Raw genomic sequence first — 26,345 nt, forward strand, 5'->3', positions numbered from 1 at the left:
TATAAAGTGATTCGATCCTCTTAGAGGACGCGGACAAGGAAGCAGGCGCATCCCATGAGCACTTTGAAATGTTCTCAAGGGATGGTAAGAGAGGAATAGAGGGAAGCATAGGAACCTTTCCATGAATCCTTCTCTCAACAGGGTCCTTGGCCTCTTCTTCCAGATAGGACAGCTGCAAGTCCAAGGAATTGGCCATCTTGATGACGTGTTCGGAGAAGGTGCAGACGTCATCAGACGGGGAAGATGAGCCAGCCTGATGGAGCTCCTGAGGAGATAGAGGAACGGCAACCTCATCAGAAGAACACAGGTCGACCTGGGACACAAGGGAGTCATCTGCATCAGAGCCGTCGTTGGTATCAACGGTCACTTGAGCCGGCAGCCAGCAAGGCAAAGTCGGAACGGCAGGAAGTGGCTAGGAAGCCAAAGCAGGGACCCTGCCAGTTGGTGGAGTGGAAGCCACATGCGTTGGTGGAAGAGTGGTCATGTGCTCTGGTGACCCAGATAGCCGCGCCGGTTTGGAGACGGTAGCGGGCAGTGCAGGAATGGCAGACTTGGAAGACAGGCGGCGAAAGGCAATGTTCTTGGTGACAGTGACTTAGTACCTGTCTCGCTATCATAAAACAAATCAGAGTCCTCTTGGTGATGAACCTGGGCTGTATGGACAATGACCTGAGGAACAGGCGTTGGAGAGCAGCGACGAGGTGACCGAGTGGTGGAACTGTCGTTGTCATCCAACGGGATGAACTGAAGCGTAGCAGGCACCGAAGAGGCTGGGATCAAGGCCGGTACCGAGGCTGTTGTAGGGGAACGCAGGGTGGACAGTGCCGACTCAACTATGGCAGGAACCGATGGAGAGGCCAGGTCATTAGGAGGTCGGGGAGTGTCTGAAGAGTCCCGATGAGCCTTCTTACGTGATGAGCCGTCAGTGGACTTGGAGCGGTCCTTCTTATGAGCGCAGTGTTGGTCCGGGGCCTTGCTCAGAAATGAAGGCTTCGATTTCTTGGCCGAGACCTGGGGAGAGCCTTCTACAGGTTCGGCAGGGCTGTGCCTCTTCTTGGAGGACTTCAAGCTGGAATCCTCTCGGGAGCTCACCTCCTGCACCGAAACCTTCTTTGAGCTCAACTCCTTATATTTGGCCTTATCCTCCTTGGACAGGGGTCGGCAACCTCCGGCCCGCGGGCTGGATGCGGCCCGCGGGCGCCTTTCTGCCGGCCCCCGCTCCCTCCTGCCGCCGAAATCGCCGCCGATTTCGGCCGCTCCGGCTGCCATTTTGCCTTTCAAAATGGCGGCAAAGTCTCGCACGACCATAAAGTCCGCGCGAGACTTCGCCGCCATTTTGAAGGGCAAAATGGCGGCGCCCATTGGGAGGCCCGATGCGGCCTCTGGAGCCCTGAAACGGGGCTCCAGGAGCCGCACCGGGCCTCTGGGAGGCCCGATGCGGCAGCCGAAGCCCTGAAACGGGGCTTCAGCAGGCTCACCGGGCCCCTGGGAGGCCCGATGCGGCAGCCGAAGCCCTGAAACGGAGCTTCAGCAGCCTCACCGGGCCCCTGGGAGGCCCGATGCGGCCTCTGGAGCCCTGAATCGGGGCTCCAGGAGCCGCACCGGGCCTCTGGGAGGCCCGATGCGGCAGCCGAAGCCCTGAAACGGGGCTTCAGCAGCCTCACCGGGCCCCTGGGAGGCCCGATGCGGCAGCCGAAGCCCTGAAACGGGGCTTCAGCAGCCTCACCGGGCCCCTGGGAGGCCCGATGCGGCCTCTGGAGCCCTGAATCGGGGCTCCAGGAGCCGCACCGGGCCTTCAAATGGGCCCGCCCACCTCCCTCCTGGCCCCGCCCACCTCCCTCTTATAAATGGAGGGGCGGGGGGGAAGGAGGAGGAGGCAGAGAGAGAGAGAGGGAGGGAGGGGAGGAGGAGAGAGAGAGAGAGAGGGAGGGAGAGAAGAGAGAGGGAGGGAAGGGAGGAGAGAGAGAGAGAGAAAGGGTGGGAGGGAGAGGAAAGAGAGGGAGGGAGGGAGGGGAGGAGAGAGAGAGAGAAAGGGTGGGTGGGTGGGAGGGAGAGGGTGGGAGGGAGGGGAGAAGAGAGAGAGAAAAGGTGAGAGGGAGAGGAGAGGGAGGGAGGGAGAGGAGAAGAGAGAGAGAGAAAAGGTGAGAGTGATAGGGAGGGAGGAAGGGAGAGAAAGAAAGTGGGTTGAGACAGTGGCATGCATTTTTTGCTGTTTTGTGGCCTTGCCTAGTCGCTTCCATTCTTGCAAATATTGCTCTTATTATTGTTGTTGTTCTCCTTTGGTATTCTCTTTGCAAAATCCCTCCACATGGACTTGCTTGCTCTTTTGTGGGTTGAGACAGTGGCATGCATTTTTTGCTGTTTTGTGGCCTTGCCTAGTTGCTTCCATTCTTGCAAATATTGCTCTTATTATTGTTGTTGTTCTCCTTTGGTATTCTCTTTGCAAAATCCCTCCACATGGACTTGCTTGCTCTTTTGTGGGTTGAGACAGTGGCATGCATTTTTTGCTGTTTTGTGGCTTTGCCTAGTCGCTTCCATTCTTGCAAATATTGCTCTTATTATTGTTGTTGTTCTCCTTTGGTATTCTCTTTGTAAAATCCCCCCACATGGACTTGCTTGCTCTTTTGTGGGTTGAGACAGTGTGCATGCGTTTTTCCTGTGTTATGGCATTGCCGGCCCTAGTAGCTTCTTGCAAATATTATGCGGCTCCGCCCCTGGAGGGTGGAAACTCCGCCCCTGACATGTGGCTCTGCCCTGGATAGTGGAAGCTCCGCCCTGGCATGTGGCTCCGCCCCAGAGGGTGGAAGCTCCACCCCCATGTGCGGCTCCGCCCCCGGAGGGTGGAGGCTCCGCCCCCGGAGGGTGGAAGCTCCACCCTCCGGCTTCGGCCCCCCAGTTGTCTGAGGGACAGCAACCCGGCCCCCGACTCAAAAAGGTTGCCTACCCCTGTCCTTGTAGGATGCTGCCTTCGAGCTTGGACCCTCGGTCCCGCTAGTTTTCGGGGGACGCTTACAGGTTTTGTTGTAGGCGCTGGGCTCAGTCGTGGAGCCGTGGGCCACGATGGCAGTTAGCCCGGTGGTGGCACTAGGCCTGGTCATTGGGCTCTGGGCCAGAAGGGTAGCAGCCGCTGGTGGTACGTCTGAAGCCGCAGGGGCCGAAGTGGAACGGGCAACGTCCTGAGGCTTGAGGACCCCTTGATAGATGGCTGTCGTCAGGCGGGACTCCCAGTTTTTCTTGGCCTGCGGGGTCATGGACTTGCAGAGAGGGCAAGCCTTGGTGTTATGGGCTTCCCCAAGGCAAAGAAGACAAGAGGAATGGGTATCTTGGACGGGGATCTTACCCCCCCACACGTCACACTTTTTGAATGGTGCGGGAGACATCGTGGGGCGAATTCGAAGTCGTGGGACAAGCCGAAATCCAAAGCGAAGTCAAGACAAGCCGAACAGTCAACAATACACAGGGGGGGAGTGTCCAATCAAATTGTGGTCAAAAACGGTCCGTTTATAGTCAAATTCCAGTGATAAGTCAGAATGAATACAAAGCGAAGTTCCCAAAGCAGCTAACGTGGCGGAAAAAAGGAACGCAGGGGCTTTATAAGGGATGGGTGGAGCTACCGCCAAAAAATTGCTAAAAGTTGCAAAGTAAACTTTGCCCAGTGATTCCAGAAGTTTCTGTACAGCACTGCGCAGGCGCAATACAACCCATTTGTATGATTCGCAGAGACCATGAAGAAGAACTACACATACAGTCCCTGTTTCTCTTATGTGGGGGATCCGTTTTGGGGGGGGAAAACCCATGTAAAGGGAAAATTACGTATGCCCGTGCCCCATTAAAAACAATGGGACGTGTGCAAGTGATACTGCGAGATGTGTGCGCCACAGATGCGCATGCCATTCATTAGATTCTCCTGCGGCTTCATTGTATGCTGAAAGCCACAGAAGTGAAGCCCACATATGGTGCGGGCTCACTGTAGTAGTCTATATAAGAATATAGGACAGGGTAGAATAGCCAAAAAGAAAAAGAAAAAAATCAGCAAATCTGTCCTGGGCTGTAGGCAGGGAAAAAACTGAAGAAGAAGCTGGAGATCTAAATATAATTGAAAAGGTCTTTGACCATGTGACCTGTGCCTACTGAGGAAAACAATAGCAGTTAAGCTATTTCTAGATGTCTCCCCCTCCTAAGAGAACATACAGTTCTAAACTAGACGCAAAAATACACTTGTTGCTCTCTTCTTATAGAAGGTAGTATTAATTTCTCACCTTTGTTTGTGGCTAGAAGGATCTCAGGCTCAGAGAGAAGAACAGGTTGCTTACCTGTAACTGTCGTTCTTCAAGTGGTCATCTGTGCCTTCACACAATTCTGTTATTGCGCCTGTACAGACAATCCCTTCGGAAAGTTCAAGAGCTGAATAGTCCTCCCTCCTCCCCCAGCCTACTGTGCATATCCCTGCCCACCAAGCTACTTTCCTTTAGTTTCGAAGTCTGATAGGAAGTGGACTAGGACCTGGAAGAGAGGAGGTAGGGCAGATTTGTGTGAGGACACAGATGACCACTTGAAGAACCAGTTACAGGTAAGCAACCTGTCTTCCTTCTTAGTGGTCTCTGTGCCTCACACAACTGTGTGACTCTGAAACTTACCATAGGTCAGTGGGTCAGGTCACTGGAGAACAGAAGAGAGCACGGCCAACTCAAAACTGGAGTCAGCCCTGGCTCTGCAGTCCAGTCTGTAGTGGTGAGTGAAAGTGAAGGGCTGTGACCAGGTAGCAGCCCTGCAAAGATCTGGTAGGGGAATGCCATGAAGCAGTGCAAATGAAAAAGCCACCAGTCTGGTTGAGTGCACTCATAGGCCAGTCAGGACTGATTGCTTTGCTTGTTCATAGCCGAGTTGGATGGACTGGAGAGATGCTGGGAGGAAACCTGCTATCTTTTCTTTGAGTCCTTAACAGATCAAAAAGCTGGTTCATATAGTGAAGTGCTACCAGGTGTTGAACATAGAAGGCATATGGTATATCTAAGCAATGTAGAGACATCTCTAGAGGTCAGTTGTGGGTAGAATGCAGAGAGGAGGATGTCTTGGCCAAGATGGAAGGAAATGTCTGGTTGGAGAACCACTTTGTCTCAATGCAAAACCATGTAGGATTTATCGGACCATAAGGCTGTGAGCTCACAGGCTCTCCCAGCCAAGGTGACTCCCACAAGGGAAGCTACCTTCCAGGTAAGTAGCTACTCATCAATGGTAGAGAGGGTTTAGAATGATTTCTACATCAGCTGGGAGAGTACAAAGACAATGATCAGGTGGTGTGAGAGACATGACTGGTGGACAGAGGTATGCCAGACCTTCAAGGAATCTCTTCACTACAGGGTTTGAGAAAAGCATTGATGACAAATGACATGGGGGTTGACATGCCACTATGGCAAATAGATAAACCTTGAGGGAAGAGAAAACCATGCCTTCCTCCCAGAGGTGTAGTAGGGAATGGAGGGCAGTTGGGCGTGTCAGAAGAGAGGGTGGTTTGGATCTCTGAAGCAAATGTGCAGAATTTGCTCCACTTATATTGGTAGGATCGTTTGGTGGAGGCTTTCCTGGATGCTTTCAAGACTGCAGCAAGTCAAGGCTACGTCATGCGTTATCCTCTATGCTGACAACATGAGCTACTTGAGGTTGGAGTACAGGACTTGTCAAGAGTGTGACAATAGGTTCAGAGTCTTCAAAAGAGGCATAATTCAGCACTGAGAGAGGCAGGAAAGTGAGGAGAACCACAACTGTCTGGGCCAGTATGATGTGGTTAAGACTGTAATGTCCCTAAAGAATTTCACCACAGCTATGGCAAGCAATGTGAAGGGAGGAAAAAGATATACCAGCTAGTTGGACCATCTGAATAGGAATGTGCCCCCAAGGGATTCTTGTCCTTTCCTTGACCTGGAGCACTTCACATCAGGAAAGAATCAAACAGGTATAAGGGTCTCCCAGTTGGAGACCTTGTCAAAGACAGATCATTCATGTTGGAGGACATGGGCCTGGCTAAAAGAGTAGGCAAAAGCATTCTCTGAGCCTGCCAGGTATATTGTAACCAGATGAATATGTCTCTCTATGCGCCAATCCCACAGAGTAGTGAAAAAGTCTATGAGGAAGGCTAAATGGATGCCTCCTGGTCTGTTGATGTAGCAGGCAACAAAGTGTTGACTGAATGAAGCCAAGCATACTGTTGGAGGGTATTGTCCCTTACATTACTTTGGCCACAATCTGTGGAATGGCAAGCCAACTGTATCTGCTGGGTGGACAGCGTGAAGGCTTCCTGGTGGAACTGAAGAGCTGCAGAGCGTTGGTCTTCGAGGAGGTTGGAGATAAAGGAGAGAATCTTATCCCAGAGGAAGCTCTGGTAGGCAGACTATGTAGGCCTTCAAGTTGACCACTCATACTGCTAGGGCAGAGCAGGAGTGGAATCTGTGGCTTAACATGTCCAGATGCCAGCGTTCCTTTTTGGCAGGTATGAAATATGCCTTCTTCCCACCTTTGGACTGGGATGCCTCCACTGTTATAGAGTTGGAGTTTAGTTCTTGAAATAGGTATTCAGCACCCTTGGGTTAGGTCTTGTAGAAGTTCTGCAGATGTCTTCAAGCCAGTGTCAGGGAAGCCAGCTTCCATCAGGACTTCCTCCAGAGCTGGTAGCAATGGGGGAGATAAAACGACACTTGGCCACCCACTGGACAATATCTGTGAAAGCCTGATGTCCTATGGGGGCATGCCGGGTATTGTGTCCTCTACCCAGTTCCATGGGGACCACATCAGAGGGGATGGGGAGTATATGGGCAGAGTCTGAGTCACACTATCCTTCTGAAGAATCTGGTTGATCTTGGTGTCAAGGATCCAGAGATATGGAAGATATGGCCAAAGTGGTAGGCAGGAATGTGGCTGATGGGGCATAATGCTCAGAAGGGGTACTATGTACATTGCAGATGTGATTGTGGAGGTTGCAGCTGTGATTGATAGTGCCAATAATGGAGAGGGAGGTGGTCTCAGTACCATGGCAGTAGTTCTAGGTGACAGAGAGTAGGGATGATACTTGGGAGGGACTGGAGAGAAACGAGGTACAGTGGGTGTTGAGGAACAGTGTTGTGTGGAGCTGCCAATCAAAGGTTCGGGCCAGCATCAAGGAGAGCTTCCAGGATAATCAGGATAATCTTGAATGTCTTTAGTACCAATGACTGGCTGAATGATGGTACTACCAATAGTAACAGTGGTAATACTGGTCACAGTGCGACTGTGAGTGCAGTGGAAGCCAGGGGGTTCCCGCTATGGGTGCCCTACTCAGTAGTGGTCGCTATAGGCGACTGAGAAGAGCAAAGAGTCTTCCCTCAAGACTGTCTCAAGTGTCTCAAGACCAGGGGTCGGCAACCTGCGGCCCGCATCCGGCCCGCCAAGGCCTTCCTGCCAGCCCCTGCGCAGTCCTGCCACCGATTTCCCCCGTTTTTGCGCTGCTCCGGCCGCCATTTTGTTTTTCAAAATGGCGGCCGAAGTCTCGCGTGACCTCAGGATGGCAAAGGTCACGCGAGACTTCGGCCACCATTTTGAAAAACAAAATGGCGGCGCCCATCTAGGAGGCCCGGTGCAGCCCCTGGAGCACTCCAACAGGGCTCCAGGGGCTGCAGTGGGCCTGCAGCAGGCTCCACCTTGCCCTCCGCCCTCCGCCCTCCTCCTCCTCCTCCTCCCTAAGAGCAGGGAAAGGAAGAGAGGCAGAAGGAGTGCAGAGCCAGGGAGAAAGGGAGCCAGAGCAGCAGCTGCAGCCACAGCAAGGCGAGAGGTTGGTAAGGTTCATTGGGGGAGGGGGTGAGCTGAAGTAAAAACAGTTGAAGAAGAAAAAAGTTGAAAAAAGTAAAAAAAGTTGACACAGTGTGCATGCTTGCTGCAGTTTATTTTCAATTGCATTTTAGTAATTTCCTTGCTTGTAACTTTATTAGTATTATTATTATTACTACTTGCCCTGGGTGTTCTTTCTGCAAAATGCCCTCTCAATGAGAAAGAGGAGGAGGAGGAGGATGAGAAAGAGGGGGAGGAGGTGGAAAGGTGAGTCATTTCAGGTCTGCCTTGGGTTTTTCCATTAATTTTAAAAAATATATAACACTTATTTTTGTTTTTTTATTTCATTATTTTTATTATTGCTTTTTATTGTATTTCATTATTTTTATTATTGCTTTTTATTTCATTTCATTATTTTTATTATTTATGAAGGTGAGACAGTGTGACTTTCCAAAGTGCTGTAACAAAGGTCTGCTGTAACAATGATAGTGGTGGTGGTGATGATGATGGTGCTTTGGTGGAAGCTCCACCCCCAGTGTGTGGCTCCACCCCTGGAGGGTGGAAGCTCCACCCCTGGCATGTGGCTCCACCCCTGGAGGGTGGAAGCTCCACCCCCCGGCTTCGGCCCCCCAGTTGTCTGAGGGACAGCAACCTGGCCCCCGACTCAAAAAGGTTGCCTACCCCTGCTCAAGACACTGTAGGTCCTCTGTCTTTGGAGAGGTAACCAGTCTTGTCAGGCTGACTGTTCCCATTGAGGGAACAGCAGCAGAAGGCAGTACCAGGAACAAGCTTCTCTGCCCAGCTAAATCAGTAGGCTGGGATCTTGGAATCAGGAGTGTCGAAGTGGTCTGACTCCTGTCTGGAAGGGGTCCATGAAATCAATGCAGTTGAGACTGATGGACTGAGTATCAACAATGGTAGCAGAGAGAGTTCCATTGGTACCAGAGGTGTCAGCGCCTGCGGGGGAGGTGGCATAGACTCAGAAGATGTTGGTTTCTGACTGGGGCCTTCGGCAGAAACCTCAGTGGACTGATGTTTCAAATATCTGGACTTCTCCTTTGGTCTCAGGTCCAGCTGTTCCATGCTGTTTGGAGTGGTTATTGGGTGAGGCCAGCCTTGTCCTAGAGGACTTGGATTGGCCTGAGCAAGCCAAATGCAGGGATGAAGTTGAGAATAATGCTCCTGCTATGATTACTCTGGTAGCCTGTGGGGATGTAGTGGCAGGGAGGTACATCAGGACCAAGGTTGGCATCAATAGGGAAGTGGAGGCTTAGAAAAACACAGTGGTCAAAATTGAGAATGGGCCTAGTACGAGACTGAGGACATCAGTTTCCATGGTTCAGTGGCGGTAGAGGAGGCAGCAAAAAAGCTGGTTGGCTGAGATCTTTTCCATGACCTGCAGTGACTTCTCCCAGAGATGGGATTTGAGTTTGGATACTCTGGCAGTCTGGGACATGAAGCAGGGGCTAATTCTCCACTTCTTCACCACATTCTAATCCTCTAAACAAACATAAGGAATGGCTGTCCAAGAAAGATCTGTAAAGGCTGTAAGTCCAGAGAAAAGGAAGGATTTAAGGGTGTGGGGTTTGGGAGGGGTTGACAGGAAGGTAGGAAGGAGCACTGAGTACACAACATGAAAGAAAGAAGGAAGCAGCAGCAGCGATGAATAGAAAGTAAGGAGCATCTGCTCAATTATAGAATAACGTAAGTAGTCACTCTGCCGATGGATGACAAAAAACAGAGGGGAAGTAGTTTGGTGGGTGGGGATATGCATGACAGGCAGGAGGGGGTAGAGTTTCCCACCAAACTATTCAGCTCTAGACCTTCGAAAGGGAGTCTCTGTGCAAGTGCAATAACCCAATGGTGTCAGGCACAGAGACCATAAAGAAAAGTTATTCATGTATTTAATAAGTAATTTATTTTATCTAGTCTTTCAACAACTGCCAGCTCAGAAATGGAGATTACCTGCTTCAGTTGTTTCATCAGGGCCTCATTGGACTTCACTCCATCCTCCTTTCGCAGCTTTTTGCGGGAATTGGCAAGTCGTTCCCCGGCTTTCTGAGACCGCTTGGGCTTTGGTGGTGGAGGTTTCTTTGCCACTAGTGTATCCTGTAGTGCCCCCCCCCCAAAAAAAAAATTAAAGAAATTAGAGAAGGAAAGAGAGTCAGATAGAAAAATGGTACATGTGAATTTTTGCCCCTCTGCACACCTGTCTTCTATGACTAGGCTTCTATGAGTGTTCCTTGCTGGAGATCCACGGGGACCAAGTTTGAACCAATTTAAATTCTGAACACAATGAAGTGGCAGAATTACAGATTATACTAGCTTTGGACTATTGAGGAGAAGAAAGTATTATTTGAATGCAACCTCATGAAAAGCAGCTCCTTCCTGTAGCAAACTAGAACATCAAGAAATGGCTTGATGGCTTTTCTTTCAATGTGTTAGTTGATTACGATAACTAAGAGTCAAATCCACACACCTACATACACACCCAAGTTGTGTTTCACATGAAGAAACATTCCAAAAAGGTACCATGTCACACATCTCTATTCCCATCTCTATCCCCAAAATAAGAGTTTTGAAATTCTACCCACTACAAGTAGTTCAGTCTTGACAGACTCAATAAGCTAGCCAGTTTGGTTGTTAAGACACAGACAACTATTATTTTGGAACTTCTTTTTTTAAAAAAGTGTCTAAAATAAACCTAGTTTCACAGCTGAAGAGAAAATACAACAGTAAGATGTACCTTGCATTTAGTCGGAATGTACAACTTCAGACACAAATTTTCAAAAAGCAGTCTCTATAGCCAAAACAATTTATAGAATACTTTGCTACCAGGTTAGGAGGTAGCAGAATGGTAAAGGTCTAGGAGTCCAGAGTAGTTTTTTGTGGGGTTTTTGGGCTATGTGGCCATGTTCTAGAAGAGTTTCTTCCTGACGTTTCACCAGCATCTGTGGCTGGCATCTGGTGAAATGTCAGGAAGAAACTCTTCTAGAACATGGCCACATAGCCTGAAAAACCCACAAAAAACTATGGATGCCAGCCATGAAAGCCTTTGACTTCAAAGTCCAGAGTAGAATTGGTCCAAGACATTTGTTGCCTGAGATAAAGCAAACTGTACCTCATTCTCTCAAGCCAAGGGCATTTTGCTGCTCTTACATATCAAGCAAAGTCAGTTATCCAAAGCTTGAACCTGGCTTATGGCAAGGTCAGTACTGTCGAGGAGAAGGAAATCAACAACATTAAATCAGAAAGAGAACAGAAAATGATCAGAAGCTGTAATGACTGGGCCTTCAGTCATTGGAAGACTTCTGCCAGGTAATAAGCGTAAGGTGGGAGGGAGGCACATGCAAATATGTAATGACATCACAGCTGACGGAAGGCTCACTTGACCAATCAGTGAGCAGGAGCTAGAGTTTCGTCCAGAAGCTTCTAAGAGAAAAAGCCTCTGAGACCAGACAGTCAGAGAGAGAGAGAGAGAGAGAGTCTTCAGCAGTTAGTCGGTTCTACAGTGAGAATTCAAAGTGGATATATCTCCCTCGAGTTAGTCTTACAGGTTAGGAAAACCATATTTCAAAGCCCTCAAGGACAGCATATTACATAAATATATCATTTAGGTGAGAATGTGTCAGATTAGAACGTTTAGGCCTTATTTATTATTTTTCTGCTTGCTTGCATGAAATAAATACTTTTAGAATTACACATATTGTACCTGCAAGGCCCTTAGGATCCTGCATGAAGTATATCTTTTTGTTCTGTTTTGTTTAATTATAATAAATACTTCCTTAAAAGTATCTGCTACTTCGACACTCCTTTACACGTGTCCTAGCTCAGTTGATGCTTGAGAAGATTAACAAGAAATAGAACTAGAAGTCCTTAACAAGTCCCAGTGTATGTTAAGGGAAATCCAATACGAATCACTGGATGGTGGCAGCGTGATTTGGGGCTCTCTAGGGGTCATTTTCAACTCAGAAAGAAGTAGGAACACAGACCAGGAGATTCGGGGAGAAGTTAAGGATCTGCTGGGACTAAGAGCCAAGGCAGGCCTGTTGTTTGGCTGCTTAGACCACAGGGGGATCATCACAGAAGCAGAACTAGTTCTCTTCCAGAACTTGTTTTTGGGTTTTTTAAGTAGCTGCACTGGTCGTAACATTCCAAAATCCTTATTACGGCAATATCTTTATTAGGCCAGTTTTTATATTTAACAAAATTAAATTTAAATTTAGGTGGTATACTGTGTTAAAAATGCAAAAGGAATTTTATTTTGCTATCAAGTTGTTTTTTTAAAACATAGTTCAGTACCTAAAATATCTGTAGCTTTTTAAATATAAAACCTGCTTAATTTTCTTCAGTTTTCTTTCAACAATAGAGGCAGATCCAGTAACAATTGTACTTTATATTTTTAAAAGGGTCAGATCAACTGTTGCATGCATCTTCAACCTAGCAGTCCCAGGAATAGTTCTAAGTGCAATCTAACTGTCATAGCACTTAGCAGAACATAATAGGATTGTCTGCCACACCTATTCCCTTTCCATCGTAACACACTGAAGAAAGGTGGTCATGAGGACTTCAGGACCAGCCTACATTAATTTTCCTTCTCAGTTCCTTCCCAGGGGCTTTGCTTACCATCTAGCCTGTTGAAAAGTTCTGGAGAACTCAAAAGCTCTCACAATATATTCTGAGGTTTTGGCTGGCCCAGTATGACCTAACATGTACTTTGAATTTGTCTAACAGAGTCAGAAGAGAAGATCATTAAGATTTCATCTCTTTGGTGGTAGAAGAAAGAAAAGGGGATGAGGGGGAGACAAGAGGGCCACTTATGATGGTGCTCCTTTCCACAAAGCATCTAAGAAGGTGAAAGGAGGAGGGTAGGGGGGTTACAAGGGAAAAGCTTGGGGAGGAAACCAAGAAAATTTCTTACAGACAAAAAAGAAAACATTTTTTTAATGGCATTCACCCTTGAGAAGAATAAGTGAACCAAAGAGGCATGTCCACCTCTAAGCATAGGCAGATTCAATCACACCCAACAAGGATCTAAAAAAGACTAGGAAAAAGCCAGTGGAGAATTTATACAGGAGCTTTAAACAGAGAAATGTGGATTGTTCTTTCAAGGATTAAAAATAAGAAGGAAGGAATGGCACAACACCTTGAAGGAAGCACTGAGTGAATAGATGAAAGTATAAGAAGGGAGTGGATTTATGCACCAGGGTCTTCCATAATCTTCAAGCAGGAAGGTGCTCACATTAAAAATGGAAACAATGCTTGGAATTTATGGACAAAGGGCATGTTGCATCTGTTGAGTGGTAACATCATTGTAAAACTTTGAACTGGCAGTAATGGCCGCACTTCTCTGCTCCTAATCAGAAGGTTGCTTTTTCTGCCATTCAGTCACAGGTGGGAAGAAACCTGTAACCCCTCTGATGTTGCTGGGCTGCAACTGCCATCATCCCACTGAGATGCCATAAATTGGAGGAGATACAGTCTAACAACATGTGGAGGGTCACATTTTACACACCCCTATTTTGATCTAGCAATACAAACACATAGACACTTCCATTATTTCCCTCCATAAGCAGGGGTGGCAGAAATGGGAGAGAAGGGGGGGGGGGGAGAAAGTCAGTACTCTTTACAGGAAACCAGTGACTACACAGTGTACGGTACTCTTACATAACATGGATCTGTGTATTCCCTTCACATGCAGCAGAAAAAGGGAGAGTTTGTCATGCATAACTTGATAACCCTGCCAGTGAAGTTTTCTGATAGAACACTGAAATCCAACCCCTCAGACAGTAAGCCCAACCAGCTGTGTCAAATCCCACAGTTACATCAGTTGCTATCCACTCCCTTCACACTGACCTCTCGCCCATCTGGTGCCATCTGTATCCGGCCCTCTACCCCAGCCAACTTGCCATCCACATGGCCATTGACATCACTGGAACGCTGTGTGGCCAGTGTCACATTCTTGGCTCTGAGCAGTTTCTGCAGCAAGAGGTGGCTGGCTTCAGTGCGAGTGAGGCTGTTCGTAGTCATGGATACTGTAGCTGAGGCTGACACAGTATCCCCATTTGCTTCCCGCTTGACCGGCTGGGTGTTGCTCATCAGGGCACACTGAGCCACCTCTTCCTTGGGTTCCTGCTTGATGCAAACAATTGGAGGGTCTCCAGGCAGAGATGGAACCCTTCCTGCTGGAGGTGAAGCCAATTCCACCATCTGCCCATTGACCAGCCCCAGATCAACAGGTTCTTTGGTGGAAACACCCTCTGACTCTCTGAGGCTGCAGCCCCCAGGAACTGTTTCCCCTGTGCTCTGGGCAGCAGTTGCTGAGTCGCGGGGCAGCAGCGAACTGGGAAAAGTAGGCTGGTGTTTCTGGGTGGGAGATGGCTGTGGGTCAGGGCTTTTTGCCAGCAGCAAAGGGGATGGTCTCTTTGGCTCTGAAGGGCTAGGGTGGTGATGGTGCTGCTGCTGCTGCTGAGATGTTGTGCTTGAGAGCACAGAGGGAGCCTGAGGAGCTGGAAGCCTTGGCACCCCTTGCTGGTGTTGGCTGGTGGCTGCCTGTTGGCTCAGTAGCCCTCTGTGCTGTTCCACAGATGCCACAAAACCCTGCTCGGGATGAACCTGAGCCACTGTAACAGGAGGCTGCCTGGTGGAGGGAAGCTGTCCCATATTGCCCAAAAGGGAAAGCTGTTGAGTAGGTGGCTGGCCCTGGTCAAGTGGGACCTGCCCCTGTGCTGGGTATGGGCTGGCTTGACGCAGTGCTTGGTTCTGCTGCAGCAGGTTCTGCTGGTGCCGTTGCATCAGCAGAGCCTGCAACTGCTGCTGCTGTTGAGGAGTGAGATTCCGCAATTGTGGGTTTTTGGATATGACACCCTGAAGCTGGGCACGGATCTGACCCATCACAGGGCTGGACAGGATGCTTTGGCCTTGTGGTGATGACTGTTGGACCATCATGTTTTGCTGTTGCTGCTGTTGCATTGGCACCATCAGCCCTGGTATTTTGGAAGCCCCAGCTGGGCTCTGAAGGCGCTGTTGTTGATGTTGCTGCTGCTGTTGTTGCAGCTGTTGGAGTTGTTGCTGCTGCTGCTGCTGCTGCTGCTGCTGGAGCGGAAGCTGGCCTGGCAAGCTTTTTAAAGGTTGTTCCAGGTTTTGACTCATAATCCTTTGCTGTTGAGCCATGACGTTTTGCACTTGACCTTGCTGTTCCATCTGCTGAGTTAGCAAGTGGGGGGGTTGAGCTGCATCACGGTGGTGATGGTGGTGATGCTGTTGTTGTTGTTGCTGCTGCTGAGACATCTCTGGCTGCAGAATACCATCTACAGGAAGATGAGTCCGCAGTGGCTGCTGAAGGTGGTTGCTTTGCTGCTGCTGCATTCGTAGCTGCAGGGAACTGAAGGTGCTCTGCTGCTGAGAACCCAGGAGAAGCTGCTGTGCCTGGTGGCCCATATCAGCTGATGGTTTCTGTTGTTCCCCATGCTGCTGCAGCATCAGCTGAGCTGATGGCTCCTGTAGAGGAGTTCCACGGCTGGGCATTCCCTGCTGCTCCTGCACACCCATCTGCACCTGCCCTCCCAAGTCCTGTCCTACCAAATGGGGCCGAAGTTGCTGCTGCTGCTGGAGAACACCCTCTGTCCCCTCCTGGGACAGTCCTGTGATGCCTTCCTGCCCTCCCTGCTGTTCCTTGACAGCTAGGCCCTGCTGTGATGGAGCTGGCTGTATTCCCTGACTTGAGTGCAGCGCCTGGTTCAGAGACCCGTGCTGCGAAAAGTGCTGAATTGGTTCTGAGGCTGTACCCTGCCCCTGGCTCAAGATGCCTGTTGGAGCAGCTTGCCCCTGGCCCAATGGCCCGCCCTGCTGAGCAGCCGGAACTTGTCCAAGGAGGGACTGTTGCTGTGCTATAGAGTTTTGCTGCTGCTGATTCAGCAAAGTCCTCTGCTGCTGGCCAAGCAGCCCAGGTTGTGGTTGCTGTGGCTGCTGTTGATGATGAGGGGACAAAAGTATCCGATGTCCCATCATCCCTTGTACCTGCTGCTGTTGCTGCTGTGCCAGCTGCTGAGGAGAACCCAGTGTTCTGTGCTGCTGGGAAGCCAACAGCATTTGCCTCTGCGAAGCTTGTGCGTGAGTCATCACTCCCTGATGTTGCAGCACCGAGTGTCCCAGCATGGCCTGCTGCTGCTGCTGAGGTGACAGCTGCTGGACCATGACTCCTGGTTGGTTGTTCTGCAACCCCTGCTGCTTGGAGAGCAGATTCTGGCCTGGCTGGGGGGTGGGGGGTGGAGGGGGTGGCTGTCCCATCAAGCCTGCCTGGCTTAGAGTGCTTTGTGGAGGCGGTGGAGGTTGCTGCTGCTGCTGCTGCTGCTGCTGCTGCTGCTGCATAGGCATCTGTCCCATCACGCTTTGGTGTGGATGTTGCTGCTGCACCGAAACTTGGCTCATGAGGTTTTGTTGCTGTTGCTGCTGCATTGGAATTTGTCCCATGAGGTTTTGTTGCTGTTGCTGCATCGACACTTGTCCTATGAGGTTTTGCTGCTGCAGCTTCTGAGCCAGCTGCAGTCTTTGCTGTTGCATCTGTCTCTCTTGCAACAGGCGGTTGCTAGGGAAAAAGGTGTTGGTGCCCCCAGCTGCCTGTTGTTGCCCCATGAATGGTAAGCCCTGCTGCACCGCCATAGTAGCAGTCTGAGGAAGGCGTAAGCCACCTGCCTGGCCTGTCAGACCTTGGGGTCCTGGCTGGAGGCCATGTGCAGAAAGGAGCTGACTGGGAAGCTTGGCCATGAGGCGGGGACTTTGAGAGGGGCTGAGGGCCAGGACAGTGGAGGTTTGTTGCTGATGCTGCTGTTGCTTGTTGCGATACTCAGTCATGAGGTTAGTATGTTCTTTTTGTTGTTTCCGAACCTATAAGGGTTGGTGAAGGAGGAGGAGACAAGATGGCAAGAGGGTTAGTGTTAGCCAGCAATCCATCTCCCCCAGGTGTAGGCAACGTAATGTCTACAACTGAATTGAACTCTGAAGTCTCTAATTATTGGCCATCCTGAGTGGGGCTTATGGAAGCTGCAGCTCCACATAGCTGGACAGCACTGGATTGTCAACTCTTATCTAACTCCTTCCCCAGGAGATGGCAGTTTACTCATACATCAAAGGAATGCATTCGGAAGAAAGACAGAATTTTTAAATTCAACCCAATATTCCTGGAGTATCTTTAATTTTTATACCTGCACAATGCTCTAAAGGTACATAAAATACACAGATTTCTGTATGTAACAGCTGCACCATTCCTACCCCAAAATGCACATGAAAATGCCACCTCCACGAGCAAAAAGTGGTCATTCCCAAAGTGCACAAATAAGCGCAAAAATAGCTTTGCTATAATACTGCCAATAGTGTCCTTAGGCCTCTGGCGGATGAGGCTGGCTTTTGCCATGTTTGCAGGCGTTCTGGGGCCTCCTTGTTTTTCGGGAGCCTATAAAAGCCTTTAAAAAGGAGAAGCAGGAAGAAGGGGAGTAAAGGGAAACTGTCTTGGATCTTAAAAGAGACCTATTGAAATTTTGAAAGAAACATTGGGATCTAACGAAATAAAAAGAGGAATTTTTTGAAAGAAGAAAAAGTGACAGGTGATAAATTCGGCTCTGCTATCTTTCAGGAGGAAAGCTGAATTAGAGAGGGAAGCCGAAAGTTACAAGGTTGCAAGCCTACAAAAGAAATGGCGGAGTAGGGAAGAAGACAGCCGGGAAATTTAAGAAGGGGAAGTTAAGGATACAGTGTGAGTTTAAAGAAGAACAGGAAAGTTTAGAGAGGAGATAAAGACTGAGGTGGAGATTGGGACATAGAGAAAGATTGCGGGGGATAGAGGACGGGAGGACAAGATGACGGAGAAAGTTTGAGGTAGAGGTTGGAGCGGAAAGAAAGAGCAGGGCGAGACCGGAGAGAAAGATCAAGGCGGAAAAAGGATGGGAGGACGAAGAAGGCCAGAGGTAGAGGTCAGAGCGGAGAGAAAGAGCAGGATGAGACTTGAGTGGAGAGAAAGATTGTGGCATAAAGAGGATGGGACGACAGGACAACGGAGAAAGCTTGAGGTAGAGGTTGGAGCAGTGTGAAAAAGCAGGATGAGAGCAGAGAGAAAGGTTGAAGTGGAAAGAGGATGGGAGGACGGGATGATGAAGAAAGTTAGTACTGGAGGTGGAAGCGGAAAGAAAGAGTGGTGATGAGGCTAGAGTGGAGAGAAAGACTGTGGTGGAAAGAAGACAGGGGGATGGGATGACAGAGAAAACTTGCGGTAGAGGTCATAACAGAGACAAAGAACCAGGTGGATGGAGATCAGAACAGAGAGACAGACAATGGTGGAAAGAGGACGGGTGGATGGGATGATAAAGTTTGAGGTGGAAGTGTGAGGGGAGAGATAGAGCCAAGTAAAAACTGGAACTGAAAGGTTTGTGAGGAGAAAGTTTGGTTTCGAAAGAAAGAGTTGGTGGAAGGAAGTCAAGAGGATTATTTATTTTGATTGTGGGATAATTAATTTTGGACTACAAAATCACTACCATAGTTTAATAGTGGATACCCAAATGGATTTATTAAATTAGAGGGACTTAAGAATTAATTCATGTAATCATTTTGAGTTGCTTAACCTTTGATTAACTAATTTTTGGCATAGTATTAGAGATCAATTTATTTTTATATAATTCTCTGATTAATTTTGTAAGCAGCGGATTAACTCTATTTACAAAACAGGAAAGATCCATTAAACAAGACTGAATTGCGAATTTTGAGAATTATAGAGTAAGATTGGTAAAGCAATAACTGATTTCATAATACTGTTTGATAAAGAGACAAATTTAGTCCAGGGGGGAGAGAAGATATATTTAAACTTAAAAAATAAATTTGATTGTTTAATAGAATTAATAAGATTATATATATTAATTTAAAAATCCAAAAGATAAGATGATTCACAAATTGAATATCTAAAATTCAAGATGCCCTCAACTGCTAAAAGACCAACACAAGCTACATCATCCTCCCAAAGAAGAGGATCTACTGATACATCTTCTAAATCACCAGATACTATTATAATTTTTTTCTGGAGGAATTTCAAAAAATTAAGGATGAGATGCGAGCAGAAATGAAACAGGAACTGAAGTTTTTAAGGAAGGAAGCAAAAGAGAATATGCATCATGAACTTAATACCTTTGGTAAGTAACTGGATTAAATCACCAAAGACATAGAAGGTTTACAGACAGAAACAAAGAAGCTGAAGAAAAAGACGGAAGAATTAGCACTACCAAAGATTTACACGATACTCAGAAAAAAGATGAATTTTTTTTTTGCTGCAGGAGATACATTATCGCAAGCAATGTCTGAAGCTGAGAGGGGTACCAGAAATGTGAAAAGACAAGCTTTTTGATATGGTGGTGATTGGATTAGCAAACTTTGTTGGGATAACTGGAGATGAGATGGAAAACATGATTGACCAGATTTTCAGAGTTAATTCAGTTATCGCAAAGGAAAAGAAACTGCCCTGTGACGTGGTCATTTCTTTTATAAGAACAAAATGGAGAGATCAAATTATTCAAAAGAGGTACTTGGAGGAGCTGATCATTTAAGACAGTGTAATTAAAATATACAAGGACATTCCATTAGAGGTGTTACGAAAAAGACAGGATTACAAATTTTTGACAAATGAACTCCTAAGAAAAAAAATACACTACTCATGGGAAAGAATAGAAGGAGTTTTGGTGCTGTATAAACAGAGAAGGATAAGAATTAATACCATATATAAAGCCAAAAATTTTCTAAGAAGACTGAGGAGTGAACGTGATAAGGGCCCCCAGGAGGACACGAGAATGAGGACAAGAAGCGATGACAGGAAGAAAGCAGAAAAAGATGGAGTACCAAAGAGCAAAGAAAAAAAAACATTGGATCAAGAAGAGTTGAATAAAGAAGAAGAAAGGTGCTCGCAGAAGACAGATATTTAATTAACAACACTCAAAATGGGAATAAAAATTGGATCTTGGGATGTGAAAGGACTAAATTCAAAGTTTAAAAGAAGTAAAAAAATTTAATTATTTGTCAAAGAAAAACTTGGATGTAATATGCCTCCAAGAAATTAAAATAAAACAAAAGGATGTCAACTATTTAAAGAAGCTGAATTTAGGACATTTTTTTTTGTATGGCAGCAAATGTAAAAAGGAAGAGTGGGGTGGTGATATATATGCAAAATAAATACACGGCGACAGGTTGTGCTCCCAAGATTATGGGGGACAACCCAGATGACAGGCTTGAGAGTCCACACTAAGTGACGTTTAGCCGTGGAGTTGTGGAGTAAAAGTTAAACTGTCAAGGGTATCTGTACATAGTACAATTTAGACTGTCAAGGGTATCTGTACATGATATCATGTAGTCTGAGAGGGAGAATGTCCTTGTAAATTTGTAATGTTGGAATGGTGATGTCCTCCCTCAGTATAGAGGAGGCACCACATCTCCCGAATCAGCTATATAGAGATAACTGTGATGTCGGGTCTTGGTATGGAAGGAGCATTCTCACTGTTTTCCAGTCCAATGATGATGGCATCCCTCGATATCGAGGGAGCAACGTGAAATATAACTCGGTTTCAAAAGAAATGGGCCCAGGGTCTGTATGTGCCAGGGAAATCATTTTGGCTCGGAGGCAAAGAAGGGACCACTGGTGAACCTTGATAACGAGGAAATACTATGGACCCGAGTTAGGGATGCAAGAGGCAGTGCTGTACCCCGATGTGCAGAGGGGAAATCATGGCACCAAACTGACAGAGCGCTCGCTGGAAGTTGATCTCAGTATAGAGGCAGCCACTATGGCCTCAAAACCAAGCCAACATCAACCACACTGGCTGGAGGGAACACCTAATCGCGGCCACGAGAGCAACCATGTGGTGGGGAGGAGCATGTGGCGGTACGAATAATGGCCCTTGAAAATTGAAAGGCCAGCTGCATCCAAGTCCTCTTGTGCAGCTTAAATGGGAGAACAAGCATCGAAGGAGGAATGCGAGGCAATAGGTTTGATACCGAAGAGACGAGGGCAGAGGTAGTGAGCCCACCAGTTTGACCCGGAATCATTGAGAAGGATTAAAGTATGGCTATGAGCCAATTGGTCTGATCCCGGAGAGTCAGGGACCGACGAGGGCCGAAGTCAGGCTGCAAGCCAATCGGTGTGGCTCCTGAAAGTCAGGTACTGATGAAGATCAAAGCCTGGCAGCCAGTCAATTGGTTTGACCCCAGAGAGTTAGGGACCGACGAGGATCAAAGTTGGGCCACAAGCCAAGTGGTATGACTCCAGCAAGTCAGGGACCAACGAGGATCAATGACAGGCTGTCATCCAGTCGCTATGAGACCAATGAGGATCAAAGTCAGACTGTCAGCCAATTCGTTTGACCTTGGAGAGTCAGGAACCGATGAAGGTTGAAGTTGGGCAGCCATCCAATTGGTATGACTCTAGAAGACAGGGATCGATTTGGATCGAAATTGGCAGCCATCCAGGTGCAACTGTGTATAACGTGGGCACACTGTATAAGCGAAGATCCTGAAGTGGAAAATATATCAAAATGCAAGATAAAAAAAGATGGTGAAATATTTAGGAATCTGGATGACAAATATTGATGTTTTTGATAACAATTATAAAGTAAAGTGGAATGAGATTAATAAAGATATGAAATATGGTCAAAATTGCAATTATCACTTTTAGGATGCAAAGAAGCAACCAAGATGATGGTACTACCGAAGTTAAATGTTTTATTCCAAACCATCCCGAACCTGAATAGTGATAATCCTTTAAAAGAGTGGCAGAAAGAAATAAGATCTTTTGTATGGAACAGCAAAAAAACGTGTATCAAATGGAAAACAATGACTTGTCAAAGAGAAGAAGGGGGGAGGACTACCAGACCTTAACTTGTATTATCAAGTGAATGCAATAAATTGGTTGATCAAGTGGATTACATTAGCAAATGATAAACTTTTAACATTAGAAGGATTTAATAACAGGTTCAGGTGCACGCTTACATTTTGTCCTGCTTACCTCTACTGAGGGCAGCACAGCAGAGGAATATACAAAGGAATAGTCCAGAGTGCAGTCCAAAGATCACACAATACCAGTCAGTCAGCCACAGTAAAGGGCAGAGGCAAGAGCGTAGTAGTCACAAGGCAAGTCCAGAAGTCAGATAACCAGAGTCAAAGAGCAAGGAACACAGGAACAACAAGGCTGCAAAACCGGTTATCAGATGCAAAGAACCTCTGCAGCTGGAGGTGTTTTAAAAGGCCTCTGCTTCTCACAGCTGAAACCTATTAGCTCTCCGCTTCTAGCCTGGAAGCCTCAAAGACTCCTAGACCTGTCATCGCTCCATAGGTCCTAGCACCTGTAGGCTAGAGCCCATAGAGTTTGTTTCTCCCTCTGCAGCTTCCTGAGCGTCCTCTGAGACTGCTGATCCAGGCAGCCCCAGATCTGCCCCTGTATCAGCCTCTTCCATGTCTTCAGAGTCTGAGTCCTCTGACTGTGCCTCTAAGTCAGGCCCAGGGCAGTCCATGACACATTTGGTATGGGAAAGCAATTGTTCATAATGAATTCCAACACCATATAATAAAAAGATCTCTTTTGCGAGTTTGGGAGAAGGTGAGAAAGAAGATTTATAGAAAAATTCCATTGTGTTGTATCATAACAACTACTCACTATGTATAAACTCAAGTAACAGTTGAACAGTAAGATAATAACTTTAGAGAAACTGTAAAAACAGATAGAGGACCAAATGTACCCTCGAACAAGCTGACAGGAGATCAAAACCACACCGAGGGCGGGGAGGATACCTTTGCCCCCATCGCTTAAAACAAACATCTCACAGGGTAAGCCAATGTTTATTTTTCAAGCGATGGGGTGATGGTGTCCTGAAGAAGCGGGATTTACAAAAGCTAATCCCTCTAGGGTGGGAATTTAACAGAATCAATTTGAGTATTTAGGTACTACGGCTTGTAGTACTCTCCTTCCGAAGGCAGCTTCGGATGACTGAATTGAGTCGAGCCGGTAATGTCTAACAAAGGTAGATTTGGATGACCAAGTAGCTGCTCTGCACACCTCTGCCAGGGAAGCATTTGCAGAGAAGGCAGCTGAAGTGGATGCACTGCGTGTAGAATGAGCATAGATTGGATCAGAGCTGGAGGAACTTGAAGGTGAATGACAAGCTGATATGCAAGATCTGATCCATCTGGAGAGGGTAGAAGATGAAACCTTTTTTCCCATGGAGTTTTTGTGGAAGGAGACAAATAGACGTTTGGATGGCCCTCCGAACATCAAGTGTATGCCATTTCCTTTCTAAGTCCTTTTTATGATGAGGGCAGAATGAAGGTAATAAAATATCCTGAGTCCTGTGGAAGATGGAATTTACTTTGGGCATGAAGGAAGGATCTAGCCTTAGAAGAACTGAGTCTTTTCTGAATATGCATAATTCTTCATGAATGGATAGGGTCCCAAGCTGGTTGATATTGTGGAAATGGAGGAGGGATCGGGCTGTTGGCCCGCCAAAGCCGCAGCCTGGGTGGAGATGAAGGAGGCTATCAATGAAGATAGTTCCGGCGGCAATGGAAGGGGGCCTGGTCCTTGAGTGGCGGAGGGCTTATTCACGCCTGGCTTGTCCCTGTCCTCCGTCGTGGTCCAGACCCAATCCCAGGAGCTGGCACTGTGGTGGGGCTGGCTGAGGTGCGGAGACGAGGATTCTCCCTCCTCCAACCTGGCCCCAATAGCCCTGAAGCCAAGTGATTCTCCTCCATCCTCGGAGGGAAGGGAGTGTCTGGGCTGCTCCCTCGGGAAGAATGCCAATTCCCCAAACATGCTGGGGCTGTCCTCATGGTCCCCTGCCTCAGACATGGTGTTGGTCTCCCGGCAGCACCAAAAAGGGGTGGCATGGAGTGAGAAAATAAGGAATCAAGGAAGGAAAGGGCAGAGGAGAACAGGAGAGGAGAGGGTGAAGAAGGAGATTATTATAATTATTATTTAAGATAAAGGCAGGAGAAGGAGAAAAGCGGAGCTGAGAAGCGTGTGTCTGCTCAGAGCCGAGGCAGAAAAGAAACTGAAGCTACCAAAGGGGTTTGGCTCCATCTAGTGGTGGCTTCCTCAATTTAAAATTGTAACTTCCTGCCTGCAATCAGAGCGAGTCATAGAATGCCAACCCACTTCTTCAAGATACCTTTACCCCATCGCTTGAAAACTGGGGAGCACTACCTGGGGGCAAAAATGTTCAGCCTCTCCCCATAAAATTTAGAGAGGAGATGGGGTATCAGTAAGATGGTGCAACCCTCCAGGTTCAGATTGGAGCAATGCAACCCCCCAACCCTTGGCAGCTGCCCACCATGTTCTAAACCCACAGAAACACAAGTTTATTTCAACAATATACCTGATCCAGTTGCTTCTGGATCTTGCTTTGCTGTTCTGTCACCAGCTTGAGCTTCTCAGCATCAGCCTCTGGGAACTCACGGCCAGCCTTTTTAGCTGTTCGCTGCTTGGCACACAGAGCCTTGCGGGACTTGCGGTGCACGCCAATTTGCTCCTCCAGTACTTTCAGTTGCATTTGGAGAAGCTGCTGTGTGTGAAAGAGCCACTCCTCATACTGACGTTGATCAGCATCATCTGTGTGGTGAGAAAGGAGATACTGGTTTTGGTAGCTGGACACACACCCAAGTCATACTCTGCACAGAGAAAAACTCCAACAGCTACATCTGCATTCAGGACTACATAACCCTATTCAGAATGTACATATTTGTTTATCTAACATCCAAGTCCTCCATATGTTTCTTAAAGTGAGACTGTAAAGAATTTGTCTTAAGTAGGCAAGATGCAATGTTAAAGGAAGGGACATGGATAAGCATAAGGCAAGAGATAAGGCATGGATGTAACAAACATCACAAAGGAGGCGTAAACTATGCCATTTGTCACCCCTTTGCTGTAATGCCTCAAGCCATCTTCTTCATACATTGGATCACACTTTGGCCAATTTATGTGCCTGTGGGTCACCAGTGTAAAATCACGCTGTCCACACTCCTTTCTGGATGTGTGTGATTAGTAGAAGGTGAGAGGAATTTTTGGCTTTCCGTGTATTTTGGACTACAATTCTCACAATCTATCACTTTTGCCTATAGTGGCTGGGGCTGATACAAGTTGTAATCCTAAACATCCAGAAAGCCAAAAGTTGCCATGGCTATGGCAACTAGAATTCTCCTCATCTTCTTTCCACTTTCAGTTAGCATGAGTAAGCATTCTCATATTGGCATATGGGTCTCTGCTCATAATCAGGGGGCATTACTTATTCCAGGTCAAGGAATCTGGAATAAATAAATATGCAATGGAGTATGCAAGAATCCTGCTGAACAAGAAGTGACTTGAAGACATTACCACAAGAGGAAATAAGAAAACAAAAACCTAAAAATATGTATTCACAATGCACGAATGAAAGGAGACAAAGTTCCACAAGCTATACAATGTTCGAAAACTTTTATTTCTTAAAAAGCCTGATGCATTTTAGTCTTATCATCAATTGGCCTTCTTCAGAGGCAATTCTCAGAAGTTTCTGGAGTTGCAGTCTGCATTCTTTACAGTAGTGGGTCTTTGGGTATTAGAAGGAGTATCAGAATATTAGAAGCATCTTTTTCTAATACTCAAATGTTCACTTCTATAGAGAGTGCAGACTGCAACTCCAGAAATTCCTGAGAACTGAATAGCCCCTGAAGAAGACAAATTGGTGATCAGGATAAAACATTTTCAGCTTTTTAAGGAATAAAAGTTCTTGATCATCATATAGCATGTGTCTCCTTTCATTCTTCTACAGCACAGAGAAAGCAACACACAGTCCTTACAAGTAACCCTGGTCTCCAATTACTCACTGATGACACCTTGAGCAAAAGTGGGTGGGTTTGGACGCGTCTGTGCTGGGTCACTGCTCCGTTCCTGAAAGCGATTTGAAATAGTCACAATACTGTATATACTCATGTATAAATCTAGAAATGCTAGTCAAAAAATTGGTCCCGAAAACATGGGGTCAATGTAAGTATTTTATATAAAAAAAGGAACCATCCTCTGTGAAAGGCAAGTATATATGTAATCTGTCTTGGAAGCATTAACCCCCTCTCTCATCCATCCCACCTTTAGTGTGGGCAAAAACAGTTATGCCTGATCGAATTTTGTAAATTCTTTTGCATCATTTGCTTCATCCTTTAATCCTTTATTTCATGCCCCTTAGTTTTATCTTTGATTTATCCATGTCTCATATCAAAATCCCTATTTTGGCCCCAAAATCTGCCCTCAACGTATACATGAAGTCAACATAATTGAGTATATACGGTACCTAAATTTTCACACCTGCCATCGTTTCCTTCTACCCCCACTACAGTTCCAGACCCACACCCACTCACAGCATTACCTGTCCCATAAACTCCAATGCCAGTACCAAGGACATTCAAGATCTCAAGCACATCCCCAAAACACAAACTTAAAACCACCAACCAAAAATTTTGGATAATGGTGATCTCAAATGGTCTGCCAAACCACCACTGCTTAC

At 47.0% G+C, this 26,345-nt stretch overlaps 1 protein-coding gene across 3 annotated transcripts in view; it reads right to left on the bottom strand.

Annotated features, from left to right (window-relative positions):
* The window catches only part of KMT2D (lysine methyltransferase 2D), a 203,916-nt gene that overhangs the window by 67,416 nt on the left and 110,155 nt on the right, over positions 1-26,345 (bottom strand). For all 3 annotated transcript variants that reach the window (XM_089477537.1, XM_089477543.1, XM_089477551.1), the window contains exons 39-42: positions 25,672-25,735; positions 24,189-24,421; positions 13,654-16,683; positions 9,763-9,906 (exon numbers count right to left, since the gene is read on the bottom strand). In XM_089477537.1, coding sequence (XP_089333663.1) covers positions 9,763-9,906; positions 13,654-16,683; positions 24,189-24,421; positions 25,672-25,735 — 3,471 coding nt within the window. The remainder of the gene's footprint in view (positions 1-9,762; positions 9,907-13,653; positions 16,684-24,188; positions 24,422-25,671; positions 25,736-26,345) is intronic.

This window comes from Sceloporus occidentalis, unplaced genomic scaffold (assembly GCF_023333645.1).
Source record: "Sceloporus occidentalis isolate IW3139 unplaced genomic scaffold, rSceOcc1.0.p SCAF_1, whole genome shotgun sequence".
Classification (NCBI taxonomy): Eukaryota; Metazoa; Chordata; class Lepidosauria; order Squamata; family Phrynosomatidae; genus Sceloporus; species Sceloporus occidentalis.